The sequence below is a fragment of the Hyperolius riggenbachi genome, chromosome 10 (genome assembly GCF_040937935.1).
Source record: "Hyperolius riggenbachi isolate aHypRig1 chromosome 10, aHypRig1.pri, whole genome shotgun sequence".
NCBI lineage: Eukaryota > Metazoa > Chordata > Amphibia > Anura > Hyperoliidae > Hyperolius > Hyperolius riggenbachi.
Genome location: NC_090655.1, coordinates 275,126,133 through 275,140,946, shown reverse-complemented (window position 1 = coordinate 275,140,946; position 14,814 = coordinate 275,126,133). Strand labels below are relative to the sequence as shown.

Here is a 14,814-nt window from a genome sequence, read left to right as displayed (position 1 = left end):
TGCCTTCCTAATATCCGATGGGAGTATGAATAACTGCAGATCATGTTCCCAGACTTTTCTACATTTCAAAAAGAGGGAGAGAAAGTGTGGTATTGATGTGACTATACCAGAAAGTTGTGCTGCCTTTAGGTTTGATTTAGATAGGAAGTCCCAAGATTCCCGAGGAAAAGGTTTGGAGGTTACAGTGTAGGAAGCTAGTAAATGCTTAATTTGCAAATATGTGTAATAGTCATTATCTGGAAGTTTATATTTTCACTTTAAAGGATGAGGCGAAAATAAATGGTTAAATAAACTATTGTATCTGTCTTCCTTCTCCCAAAAATGACTTTTTAAGATATTCCAGTTTTATTTTATGTTTAAATCTACTTTTTAAGTTTGAACTGTTTTATTGTTTTTGCTCAATCACACATTCACTGAAGCACGCCAGAGCTAAAATCTATGAACTATTGACCCTTTTAATCTCTTTCCTGCTCTCAGAAGCCATTTTCTGCTAGGAAAGTGTTTTACAGTTGGAATTTCTTATCAGTGAGGGTCACACTGAAGTCACTTTCTGAGTCAGGCCTGAGTCAGCCACTTACATACTCTTTCAGGCAGAGAAAAAAAAGGAAACAGCATAGTTATTTGTGTGCTAGGCACCGTACATACACATGTCTATCTCATCATGTCACCTCGGGTATCCTTTAAAAAGTCAAAGGGTTTGAGCTGATCCCCAGACCATATGTCGTCTATATCTGAGATTCTTGATTTGATCCACTTATTTAAATTTAAGTTGGGAATGGTTAGTTTAATCACCGAAAATGGAAGGCAGATTTTGACCATATTTTCGCTTTTGGAGGATATTTTTAGTTGTGTTTTACTCTTATGAACTTTAATATACCAATGATCTTTTCAGTACTCTTGTTATCAGGACTGTTGTCATCATCTATCTAAATTTTCTGATTATTGTTCAAAACGTTTTCCAAACTCAGTACATTAAAAAGGCTCCTCACCAGTGTGATATCTCTTATGTTTGGCCAAACCTGATTGTGAAGCAAAACATTTCCCACACTCAGCACATGAATAGGGCTTCTCACCAGTGTGAGTTCTCTCATGCCTGACAAGATATGATTTCTGTGCAAAACATTTCCCACACTCCGCACATGAATAGGGTTTCTCACTAGTGTGAGTTCTCTCATGTCTGACAAAGTCTGTTTTATGTAAAAAACGTTTCCCACACTCAGCACATGAAAACGGCTTCTCACCAGAGTGAGATTTCTTATGTAAGGCAAGGCTTGATTTATGTTCAAAACATTTCCCACACTCAGCACATGAATAAGGCTTCTCTCCAGGGTGAGATTTCTTATGTGTAACATATTCTGATTTCTGTACAAAACATTTTCCACAATCAGCACATGAATAGGGGTTGTGAGTTGTCATATGTCTGTCAAGAGTCTGTCTCCATTGAAAACCTTTCCCACATCGGGTACATGAATAGAGGTGTTCACCAGTGTGAGATCTCTCATGTATGACGAGATGTGCTTTCTGTGCAAAACATTTTCCACACTCAGCACATGAATAGGGCTTCTCACCAGTGTGAGATCTTTCATGAATGACAAGCTTTGATTTCTGCACAAAACATTTCCCACACTCAGCACATGAATACGGCTTCTCACCAGTGTGAGATTTCTTATGTAAGGAAAGGCTTGCATGATACTCAAAACATTTCCCACAGTCAGCACATGAATAGGGCTTCTCACCAGTGTGAGATCTCTCATGTGTGACAAGGTTTGATTTGTGTGTAAAACATTTCCCACACTCAGCACATGAATAGGGCTTCTCACCAGTGTGATATCTCTCATGTCTGACAAGGTATGATTTCCACACAAAACACTTCCCACAGGTGGAACAGGAATGAGACCCTCCAGCAGGGGGAGAGCTGTGCTGGGTATGAGGCCCCTCAGAGTTAGACAGGTGAGGGGAGTCTGGGGGAATATTTGGGGTCACTAGGATATCTGCAGGAGACTCTTGTCCAGTGACATCATCATCCATTGTACAGTCCGTGGATACAGAAAGACGAGTCTCTGAGAGGTTCCTGATGCCGGGATTCCGCCCTGCAAATAGAGAAACATCATCACTTCCTGTTAGAGAATTCTGAGGGGAGGAACAATTACCATTAGGGATGGTCAGTGAGCTGCTGATAATTCCAAGTTGATGTAAAGATCCATCATATGAAGCAACTGCACAACTTTGCATATAATTAGCATACCATTTGCACCATCTCAGAGTTAATGGCATGTCACTGACCATTGCTATTTATCAGCCTGACAGAGAACTGCAGAAGTTTGGGCTCATTACAGGCAGCCAATCACAGAATAATAACTTTGCCTTGCATAAACATTTTATGTAGTTTGCAATTCAGTCTATCAAATGTATTTTCTGACAAAAATTATTAGCTGCATACAATTTGCATCATATTTGCATCATATTTGCATCTTATTGACCCTCCCTACTAGAGATGGCCCGAACTGTTCAACGGTGGACAGTTCCCAGCAAAGAACGTGTGTTCACGTCGGCGGGCAAACCTGCCCCCTATACATCATCATGGAGCCAAACTTTGACCCCTCACCCCAGATTCAGCATGCTCATGTCAGCTATCCCTCCCTCCCAGACCACCCCCCTGCCCTATAAAACCGCCAGCAAAGCATCCATTTTACCCTCTGCATTTGGCTGCTGTGAAGGAGTGTAGGGAGAGAGCTGTGCTGCTAATAGGGAAAACGTTAGTTATGCCTCTGTTCTGTCTCCCCAGTGGAGTTTATTGCTATTAGTTCAGCGTCCTGAACACCCAAAAGCCCTTATAAGGGCTGATATATTGGTTTTCTTGCTATCGTTATCAGGGCTGTGCAGTCGGTCCAAAAATCCACCGACTCCGACTCCTCAGTTTAGGATTCCACCGACTCCGACTCCACGACTCCGACTCCTCTAATTTGCATATTACAATTTTGTTGATTAAAAGTATGTAACATGAAATTCGTCTCTTAACTGCCAACGCTTAGGAATTTTACAAGACAACTGAAGTGAGAAGGATATGTAGACTGCTATGTTTATTCCCTTTAGACTAAAACTAGTCCTTGGTAAGAGTACTTGTAAAAGGTACAAACCAGAACAAAGAACATCTATCAGGCCCTAGGCAATGTAAGTGTGGGGACATGTAAGAATGATGTGCAGGTTCTCTGCAGGGGAATGAGGAGATTGTAAGTAAACAGACAACACCTCTGTGTTCAATGTGCACAGCATTCTCAGTGGATTCCCTGCAGCTCTGTGGGGAGTGCATATGTAGAGTATAAAACTACTATGTAACAAAGTAAACCTGAGACAGATGAAATTAAAGTTTTATACATACCTGGGGCTTCCTTCAGCCGCCTTCAGGATAATCAGTCCCTCGTTGTCCTCCTCCGCCACCTGGATCTTCTGCTATGAGTCCAGGTACTTGAGCCAGTCGGGCGTAGTGCGCATGCACACACTCCGCCGCCAGGAGCATACTACACCTGTGCAGCACTATTGCGCAGGTGCAGAATGTTCCTGGCTGTGGGAGCGGCATGCGGCCAGACAGCGCTGAGTGGCTGAATTACCAGGACTCATAGCAGAAGATCCGGGTGGTGAAGGACAGCGAGGGACTGATTAGCCTGAAGGGGGCTGGAGGAAGCCCCAGGTATGTATAAAACTTTACTTTTCATCCGTCTCAGGTACCCTTTAATTTGTAGTCACCAAACCAAATTTTAACAACATATCAAATTATTTGATTTCATCAGCAAAGGGAGTGCATACATTTGCATAAATCAGCATCAATGCAGAATTATTTCCATCTCGTTGACCATCTCTATTAGTGACACAGCTACACATCAGGCTTTATTCTTACAGCATAGATGTTATTTAGTATATATAAGAGATTCCTGTGTACACATCATATATACAGTCACAATCAGATATGTATATCTGACCTTAAAAATACGGGGACTGCTTTATTGAAGCAGCACAAGTAACTAATTTTGATTGGTTTATTTCATTTTTGTGGACTAAGCACAGCTATTACTGTATATATACTGTATATATACATTATTTTTAATGACTATTATCTGAGAAATAGAACATTTTATCATATTTTCTATTTTAATTACAGTTACAAATTCATTAGGAGTCGGAGTCGGAGTCGGTGCATTTTTTCCCGACTCCAGGCACCCAAAATTGCCCGACTCCACGACTCCGACTCCACAGCCCTGATTGTTATATTGCAGTTCTGTGTGTCTACTGACTGTCCAGTGCACTGACTTTAGCTGTTGGACACAAGTCTACTGGTTTTAGTAGTGGACCGACTAGATAACCCAATAATCCTTCACCACCACTACTGCTCCCTGTATAAGGCCTTACTGGCAGGGCCTATATATTGAAGTGATTGCTGCACATAAACCTAGCTTTCACCTGACCTGCGTGAACTGACAGTTTCAGAGAAAAAAAAGGGTGAATCAAGATCAATAAAGCTTCCTAGGCCAACACTGGGCCCACAAACAATAATAAGCTTACGGCCACCTTTATTGTGTGTAAGCGGTCACCAAATACGATCAAGAATGATACAGATCTCAAATCTGATCATAAACAGACCTGTTGGCTGCCCATACAATCAAGAATGATAGCTTTAGATAACAAAAATGTAACATGAGTACATAGCCTAAAGCGGATTTGAGATGAAAAACTAACTATAACAAGTAACTTGTCTATATATCTTATCTAAAATTTAGATAGTTGACACAGCAAATCTAGCTGCAAACAGCTTCAATAGAATAAGATTATTTCTTCCTGTGATACGACAGCAGCCATGTTGTTTGTAAACATTAGACACAGGCAAGCTTATCTGCATCTTCAGCACTCAGCCTGTGAAAAAATCCTAATCGCCCACTCCTCCCCTCTGCCTCTGAAATCTCTGGCTAGTAATACCTCCCCCGCCTCCTGCCCAGACTGAGCTCCCGTGAGCCCTTACTACTGTCTGAAAATGCCAAGGCTCTCTGAAAAGCTATGGGCGAGGTTTGTTTAGTTTATAGGGAATCAGAGTATTAAACAAAAACAGTATTTGGCTTGAGGAATGCCCTATAAACTATACGAAAGGAACACAATTATGCAATGTGTAAAAGTTCATCTCGGATTCACTTTAACCCCTGATATGGATAGTCTGAGAGTAGTGACACAGTCATAATAACTAAAGATATTCAATATTTAAAAGGGATTCTCTGAGGTGTAAAATAAAACAAAAAAAATGTCACTTACCTGGGGCTTCTACTGGCACCCACGCCGTCAAGTCCCACGCCGTCACTGAAGCCGCCACCGGTGACCTGCTAATTATTCATCTAACTAAATGAATAGTACTGCGGCTGAGGCTGCGCGTGTCCTTGCTCCCGCGCGCATCATCGGGAGCTGACTGGTCAGGCGCAGTACGAAGCTTTCTTGTACTGCGCCTGCGCAGTAAGCTCCCGATGACGTGCGCGTCCTCGGTCGCGAAGCCGCAGTGCTATTTGTCAAGTTTGACAAATAATTAGCAGGTCACTGACGGTAACAAATGGCGGAGGCTTCAGTGACGGCGTGGTACTTAATAGCTGCAGGGGGCCGGTAGAAGCCCCAGGAAAGAGACACTTTTTGTTTATCTACCCCAGAGAACCCTTTAATGTTGCTTACTCACCTGTTCTGTTTTGTGTAAGAGGGCCCTCTTCCATAGATGTCCTCATCATGTCACCGTCCTCTGCAGACCGCTCATCACTCCACACATATGTCTCTTCTTCTTCCTCTTTAATGGTCACCATCATGACACCATCCTCTGTAGACTGCTGATCACTCCTCACATATGTCTCTTCTTCTTCCTTAATTGTCACCATTATGGCACCCTCCTCCATAGACTGCTGATCACTCCTCACATACGTCTCTTCTTCTTTAATTTTCATCATATTACCCTCCTCCATAGACTGCTGATCACCCCTCACATATGTCTCTTCTTCTTCCTCTTTAATTGCCCTCATCATGTCTCCCCCCTCCTAAGACTGGTGGTCACTCCAGTATTTCTCTTCTGTAGACAGCTGATCACTCCTCACATAGGTCTCTTCTTCTTTGATCTCAGATCTTAGTTCTGAAAAGGATAACAGATTATAGCTGTAAGATATTAACAGTAATAAACAGAGCACAGAAAAGAACATAATTTGCGAGGGGGTGATTGTCACACGCCCCCTAGTGGCCAGACCACACAATGCCTTCTAATCGGTTTCAGCACACAGACCATGCAATCTGTGGTCGCAATTGGTGTGCAGAAACCACTGGAATTTTGGCAGCAGACAGGCTAGAAGGGAGCTTGTGAGTTACAATAACCAAATTACACACTATTTCAGGGTATAACTGCCACCACTTCTGCAGAAGGGCAGGAGACCTAACCTCGCTGATACTAATACCTGCAAATAACACGGTAAAGCACACTCTATTTTATCTAGCTATCAACAGTAGTAGCGATTCTTCGGAACGCTAGGATTCTTTCTGTGTTGCTGAATAGTAGGTGTAGCTGAACAAATAAATAAATATAAATAAAAATAAATGCAATATAAATAATTAATATATACAGAAAATCATTAAAATCAGCATTTATAGAGACAATAGTAGCGCAGTATGAAAATAAAAATAAGGGAAAAAATAAACGTATACTTAAGCTCAGGTGAAAGTGTCCTTTTGGAAAAGAAATGCTAAGTCCTTGGTTTCAGAGTCAGGCAACTCAGCGTCAAAGTCCAAACAAGCCGGATGCCACCATGTCCTTAAGCTGGCAAGGATATAATCGGGATGATGTTTCAAAGTGGAGGCCATTGATTTTGGGTCCTCTGCCATTTTTATACCCCTGACACAGTAAGAGTGAGGGTGGGAACCACGCACCCCCTTAGAACCGGAGATGAGCCCCCCCCCTCTTCTCCTGGGGACCAAAAAATCATATCTAACTATATATGGGCTCTATCTCACAGAACCATACAGGTCAGGGCAGATTTAATAACATTTTCAGGTCAGTCCGGATTTATCCAGCTCAATGATACCAAACACGAGGTATGGGACCCCTGTGGTATCACCAGGTTACTTTGGACCTGCCTGACAGTCCATAACTCAGAATGTTCTGGAATCTTCTTAGTACCAGTGCCAGGCAAGGTCCGACACACTCTGCGAGTTTGAAGGGCCTGGCAGCTTGCAACACAGGAAATATGACAAATATAGCAGTTTATGGATTATTATAGACATCTAACAGTTACAGCAGGTCAGTTCTAGTTGCTGGGGTTTATCAGATCAAATAAGGGGGTTTTTAAGTCAGGCCACCAGGCTAAGTGTCAGACCCCCGCACGGAGTCGGTGCCATGGGGTCTCAACTCTATCCTTGTTAAATTAGTTCTGTCAAGCTCCTATCTGACTTCATCTGATGGATGGGCCCTTAACACAGCTGGGTGCCTGGGAAACCTCCCTGAGAAGGCTTCCTGTCATTTGGTGAAAGGAAAACAAGTTGTCTTTTAAAAGAAGAAACGTCATTCCAATCGCTGACTGTGCAGTCTAACCAGGGAGCGATCAGAAAATCGACTGCGCGAATCTTCCCGATTCGCCTGCGCTTTCTCACGGCTGTTCTGTGACAGCGATAATATCCCATGAGCTGTGGAATCCTGCACATTCAGTACCACAGCTACCAGGAGCGTCATTGCTTACAAGAGAAGAGTTACCCAGACTGTGACGATACTTTTATTGGCGAATGCAAAGCGGAAGTGGTAAAACTGCATCCTCTTTTTTTACATTCACATTAGTCCTCATTTTCCTCAGGCTGCTTATTTATACAGCACTGTATAGACAGCGCCGATGCAATTCTTCTGGTCTTAGGGCCTGAGCCCACTGATGCAGTTGTGTTCGCTTTTCAGTTAAACAACAATGTTAGAGATGCTAAAAGTGGGCAGAAGCGGATACAACTGCATCAGTGGGCTCAGGCCCTTACAAATGTTATCAGGTATCAGCTCACCTGCAGCCAGGCTGAAGAGAGCAGCCGACCATGGGTTTCACACTGACATATGATGTATGCACCGCCCACTGACATATGATGCATGCTCCGCCCACTGACATGAGGCATGCAATGTCCACTGCCATATGGCGCATGCACCACCAACTGACATATGACGCATGCACCGGCCACTGACATAGGACGTATGCACCGCACACTGACATAGGAAGCATGCCCTGCCCACTGACATAGGACGCATGCACCACCAACTGACATATGACGCATGCACCACCCACTGACATATGACGCATGCACCGCCCACTGACATATGAAGCATGCAACACCCACTGACATTTGACGCATGTACCATCCACTGTTTACTATATCCAGAGCCAGCATCACATAGGGGCCAAACAACATGTTTACTATAACAGAAGTGTTATTACATCTGGTTTACTATACCAGGCATTGCTCCCATAGACTTATAATGGAGATTGGCTGGGACCTGGAGAGGTAGTTTACTATACCCGGATGTTTATTATACCTGAGTTTATTATAACGAGATTATACTGTAATAATAATAATAATAATTCCAGTATTTGTAGAGTGCATTTCTTCTGTTGGACTCAAAGTGCTTGTGAGGCAGTCTCATGAGCGCACTCAGTAGGCAGTAGCAATGTGAGGGAGTCTAGCCCAAGTACTCCTTACTGAATAGGTGCTGGCTTACTGAATAGGAAGAGCCGAGATTTGCACCCTGGACTTCTGTGTCAGAGGCAGAGCCCTTACCCAGCACACTATCCAGCAGCGCAGTTATCTCCTTAAAGCCTTACAGGCGGGCGATATGCCTGCTAATGTTAGTGGCCGCCTGGCTGTAACTTATAGCCTCCTTCCAAGGCTGAAACTACTGTGCACATCACATTGTGCAGCGGCTGTATCAATGCAGTCAGCTGCTGTCACTCAGTCACCATCTCTCCTCCTCAGTGCTTTCCTATGAGTGGCGTGGGGGGGGGGGGGGGGGGGTGAAGCATGTAACAGAGATGAGCCTGGCTGTGGGAACTATGAAGGAGCTGGAGGCCAGCAGTGCACTGAAGCAGAGATGATGCACGGCTCTATCCCTTCTGGTGAGTTGCTGATCTCCTGGGCGCTCTCCTTTCCTCTCTAGTAAGGCAGCACTAAGCCCCCTGTCCTTCCAATGACAACACAGCATGAGAGAACTCGCTGTCCTGAGAGATGTAGCAGGTCTACACCCGGCTGTACCATGAACCTGCATGCAGCATCACTCTGCCTCCTGATCATCACTTGCTTACAGGCTGATCTCCCTACACTCCCTGCACTCAATGACAAACTGCCAAATGTCCTTCCCTAGTTGAATTGTCACCCGGATTGTTCAGTTAAATCTGTGCAAGCTTTTAGTCGGCACTCTTCTCCTGCTCCAAGTGCAGTGATGGCTAACCTTGGCACTCCAGCTGTGACAAAACTACAAATATCATCACGCCTCTGCCTCCCCGAGTTATGCTTAGAGCTGTCAGAGTATTGCAATGCCTCATGGGACTTGTAGTTCCACCACAGCTGGAGTGCCAAGGTTAACCATCACTGTCCTACTGTATATCTCGGACCCCAAATGTTATATGTGGCCCCCCAATGCCCAGGCATTAAAATACTTTTACTTTTTGATGTATGCCGAGTGTCTGCTGTACTTCTGCCGGCATTATGGTGATCACACATGCCCCATGTACTATATGTGGAAGAACAGGGAACATCCGCGGACGAGTTGAAGGGGCACTACAGTAAAAAACTGTAAAATTTCAAATATGTGCAAACATATACAAACAAGAAGTACATTTTTTAAAGAGTAAAATGAGCCAAAAATGACTTTTCTCCTATGTTGCTGCCACTTACAGTAGGCAGTAGAAATCTGACAGAAGTGACAGGTTTTGGACTAGTCCATCTCTTTATAGGGAATTCTCAGCAAGGCTTTTATTCTTTATAAACATATTCCCAAAAAAAGGATTTAAACAATGATGCTGGCCAGCTTCGCTACACATTTTTTGGGCAGTTGGACAGAGCAACTGACATTCACTAAGTGCTTTTGAAAATAAATATATCCCTGAGAATCCCCTATAAGGAGATGGACTAGTCCAAAACCTGTCACTTCTGTCAGGTTTCTACTGCCTACTGTAAGAGACAGCAACATAGGAGAAAAGTAATTTATGGCTCATTTTACTGCTAACCAACCAATCCCGTCACTGCCACATAACGCCAGTCCTGCACTCCCTTCACTGGCTACCTATAGAATGGAGGGTCCTATTCAAGATCGGCCTACTGACATTTAAATCACTTCATAATCTGGGCCCTGGATATATGAAAGATATGTTACAGCTGCGTAGCAATCGCCGCATTCTCAGATCCACAGGTTCTAATAATCTAGTCATACCCAGAGTCCACTTGGAAACTTTTGGTCCCAGAGCCTTCTGTCATGCTGCCCCTACGTTTTGGAACTCCTTACCTCAACATATCAGGACAGCTCCATCCCTGGACGTGTTTGAATCCAGACTGAAAACCCACCTGTTCAGTTTGGCATTTGCAGAATTATAACTTTTGTTGTGTGAATACTTCATCCTACTAATTACTGAATCTGAGAGAGCCTAAGCGCTTTGAGTCCTATGGGAGAAAAGCGCTATAGAAATGTTATTGTATTGTATTATATGTTTGCATATATTTTACATTTTACAGTTTTTCGCTGTAGTGCCCCTTTAAGTATTGTAATGCACAGGCACATCTAACATTTAAGAGTAATAAGAGTCAAGGTTTTGGCCGCACTCTTACCTCGCGATATCACAAGCCGTTACCGCCGCGCACCCAATCGATCACGTCAGTCTGATCAGTACAACAATCGACCAATTTCGCCCCAAAAATCGGTTGCATCACCAATCCGGCATGCTTGTTGTGACACCGATTTTCATCCAATTCGATAATGATTGAACCAGATGGTCGATCAGCCGCCAAATCACTGGATGTATGCTGGAGTGGAAAACACTGACCCTCCCCTCATATACTGTATGGGTTTGCACACAATGAAGTAGTGGATGATTGCTTTGTATTACAGGAGGAGGCTAAGAATTGAAAATTAAAGGAGACCTGAACTCAGAACTTCCTCTCTGCTCTAAGAGATAAGCAGCAGCATAATAACCTTTACAGAAAAACATTCCTTTGTTACAGCTGATACAACTCCTGCAATAAATATGCAGTGTGTCCACTTCCTGCTTTTATGAGAGCAGACATAGGAGTAACATCCTGTGTTTACATTATTTACAAATGAGTTGCTCTATCGAGATTCCTGAGCTGACACAGCTGAGAGATCAAATTACAACTTGTGATTAGTCACAGATGAGGGTGAATTAGACAAGCTGAACTCTCTAAATACATACAGGGTGGATTTCTCTAGATTTTGCTTCTGTCCAGTGCAAGAGTTCAGGTCCAGTTTAAAGCTTATTGATATGGAGGATAAGAACAGGAGGAACAACATCAGGTTCAGTCAATTCCTCCTGACTCCCTTACATTCCTTCTCTACAAGCAAATAACATCTCTGATACCAGATAAAAGATGCTAAATGGAATTCTGCCTTCTCAGAAGGTGTGTGCGATAATTCAGCTGCAAGTGAGCCCCCTGTGGTTTCCCATGATGCATCGCTCCTGAATATGCAAATCATATATTTGTGCCCCTGAAAGCCAGGCCCACATCCAGAACCGACAGTGTATAGTTAGCCTGTCACTAATACATTTCACAGAGCCACAGATATAAATGACAGGGATGTGGTTATAGACCACACTTACCAATCTGCCAAAGCCAAAATTCCTCCTGACCGCAACACCTCGCGATGTACTTGCTCACATCTACTTTTATGATACAAAAGAAATCATGTGGGTCACTATATATATATATATATATATATATATATATATATATATATATATATATATATATATATATATATATATATATATACATACACTGGGGTGAGACACCTGGCTAACTATACTGAGGTAGGGGCTCCTATACTGGGAAACACCTGGCTACCTATACTGGGGAGGGGGTTCCTACACTGGGGGGAAACACCTGGCTAACTAAAGTGAGGTAGGAGCTCCTGTACTGGGAAACACCTGGCTACCTGTACTGAGGAGGGAGCTGGACACTTGGCTACCTACACTGGGGGACACCTGGCTACCTATACTGAGGAGGGGGGGGGGGGGTCCTACACTGGGGGGGAAACTGGCTACCTATACTGAAGAGGAGGCTCCTACACTGGCAGATACCTGGCTACCTATACTGTATAGGGGGCTCCTACACTGGGAGAACACCTGGCTAACCACACTGAGAAAGAGGCTCTCATACTGGGGGGAATCTTGGATAACTGCAGAGGGAGCTCCTGTGAAGATGACAACTACCTAAGACCTCTGGAAGGTTCTGCAACACCGAGGGTGGAGGATATTGTGGAGGGCATATGGCTACACTGTGCTGGAATATGGCCATGCTAAGGGTAGAAGAGGTTATACAGTGGAAATGCCAGCACTGGAGGGACATGGCTATATTTCATATACATCTTCTCTTGTCTCTGTGATGTGAATTATTACTAGGAAGGTGAGATGCCAGCACTGGGGGGACATGGCTATATTCCATATACATCTTCTCTTGTCTCTGTGATGTGACTGAATTATTACTAGGAAGGTGAGATGCCAGCCCTGGAGGGACATGGCTATATTCCATATACATATTCTCTTGTCTCCGTGATGTGACTGAATTATTACTAGGAAGGTGAGATGCCAGCACTGGAGGGACATGGCAATATTCCATATACATCTTCTCTTGTCTCTGTGGTGTGACTGAATTATTACTAGGAAGGTGAGATGCCGGCACTGGAGGGACATGGCTATATTCCATATACATCTTCTCTTGTCTCTGTGATGTGACTGAATTATTACTAGGAAGGTGAGATGCCAGCACTGGAGGGACATGGCTATATTCCATATACATCTTCTCTTGTCTCTGTGATGTGACTGAATTATTACTAGGAAGGTGAGATGCCAGCCCTGGAGGGACATGGCTATATTCCATATACATATTCTCTTGTCTCCGTGATGTGACTGAATTATTACTAGGAAGGTGAGATGCCAGCACTGGAGGGACATGGCAATATTCCATATACATCTTCTCTTGTCTCTGTGGTGTGACTGAATTATTACTAGGAAGGTGAGATGCCGGCACTGGAGGGACATGGCTATATTCCATATACATCTTCTCTTGTCTCTGTGATGTGACTGAATTATTACTAGGAAGGTGAGATGCCAGCACTGGAGGGACATGGCTATATTCCATATACATCTTCTCTTGTCTCTGTGACGTGACTGAATTATTACTAGGAAGGTGAGATGCTAGCACTGGAGGGACATGGCTATATTCCATATACATCTTCTCTTGTCTCTGTGGTGTGACTGAATTATTACTAGGAAGGTGAGATGCCAGCACTGGAGGGACATGGCTATATTCCATATACATCTTCTCTTGTCTCTGTGATGTGACTGAATTATTACTAGGAAGGTGAGATGCCGGCACTGGGGGGACATGGCTATATTCCATATACATCTTCTCTTGTCTCTGTGATGTGAATTATTACTAGGAAGGTGAGATGCCAGCACTGGAGGGACATGGCTATATTCCATATACATCTTCTCTTGTCTCTGTGATGTGACAGAATTATTACTAGGAAGGTGAGATGCCGGCACTGGGGGGACATGGCTATATTCCATATACATCTTCTCTTGTCTCTGTGATGTGACAGAATTATTACTAGGAAGGTGAGATGCCGGCACTGGGGGGACATGGCTATATTCCATATACATCTTCTCTTGTCTCTGTGATGTGACTGAATTATTACTAGGAAGGTAAGATGCCAGCACTGGAGGGACATGGCTATATTCCATATACATCTTCTCTTGTCTCTGTGGTGTGACTGAATTATTACTAGGAAGGTGAGATGCCGGCACTGGAGGGACATGGCTATATTCCATATACATCTTCTCTTGTCTCTGTGATGTGAGTTATTACTAGGAAGGTGAGATGCCGGCACTGGAGGGACATGGCTGTATTCCATATACATCTTCTCTTGTCTCTGTGATGTGACTGAATTATTACTAGGAAGGTGAGATGCCGGCACTGGAGGGACATGGCTATATTCCATATACATCTTCTCTTGTCTCTGTGATGTGACTGAATTATTACTAGGAAGGTGAGATGCCGGCACTGGAGGGACATGGCTATATTCCATATACATCTTCTCTTGTCTCTGTGATGTGACTGAATTATTACTAGGAAGGTGAGATGCCGGCACTGGAAGGACATGGCTATATTCCATATACATCTTCTCTTGTCCCTGTGATGTGAATTATTACTAGGAAGGTGAGATGCCAGCACTGGAGGGACATGGCTATATTCCAAATACATCTTCTCTGGTCTCTGTGATGTGACTGAATTATTACTAGGAAGGTGAGATGCCAGCACTGGAGGGACATGGCTATATTCCATATACATCTTCTCTTGTCTCTGTGATGTGACTGAATTATTACTAGGAAGGTGAGATGCCAGCACTGGAGGGACATGGCTATATTCCATATACATCTTCTCTGGTCTCTGTGATGTGACTGAATTATTACTAGGAAGGTGAGATGCCAGCACTGGGGGGACATGGCTATATTCCATATACATCTTCTCTTGTCTCTGTGATGTGAATTATTACTAGGA

General features: G+C 43.6%; 1 protein-coding gene across 1 annotated transcript in view; it reads right to left on the bottom strand.

Moving 5' to 3' along the window:
- LOC137537219 (zinc finger protein 850-like) overlaps positions 1-14,814 on the bottom strand; it is a 117,311-nt gene that overhangs the window by 28,485 nt on the left and 74,012 nt on the right. The window contains exons 5-7 of the mRNA XM_068259319.1: positions 6,111-6,168; positions 5,705-6,053; positions 983-2,090 (exon numbers count right to left, since the gene is read on the bottom strand). Coding sequence (XP_068115420.1) covers positions 983-2,090; positions 5,705-6,053; positions 6,111-6,168 — 1,515 coding nt within the window. The remainder of the gene's footprint in view (positions 1-982; positions 2,091-5,704; positions 6,054-6,110; positions 6,169-14,814) is intronic.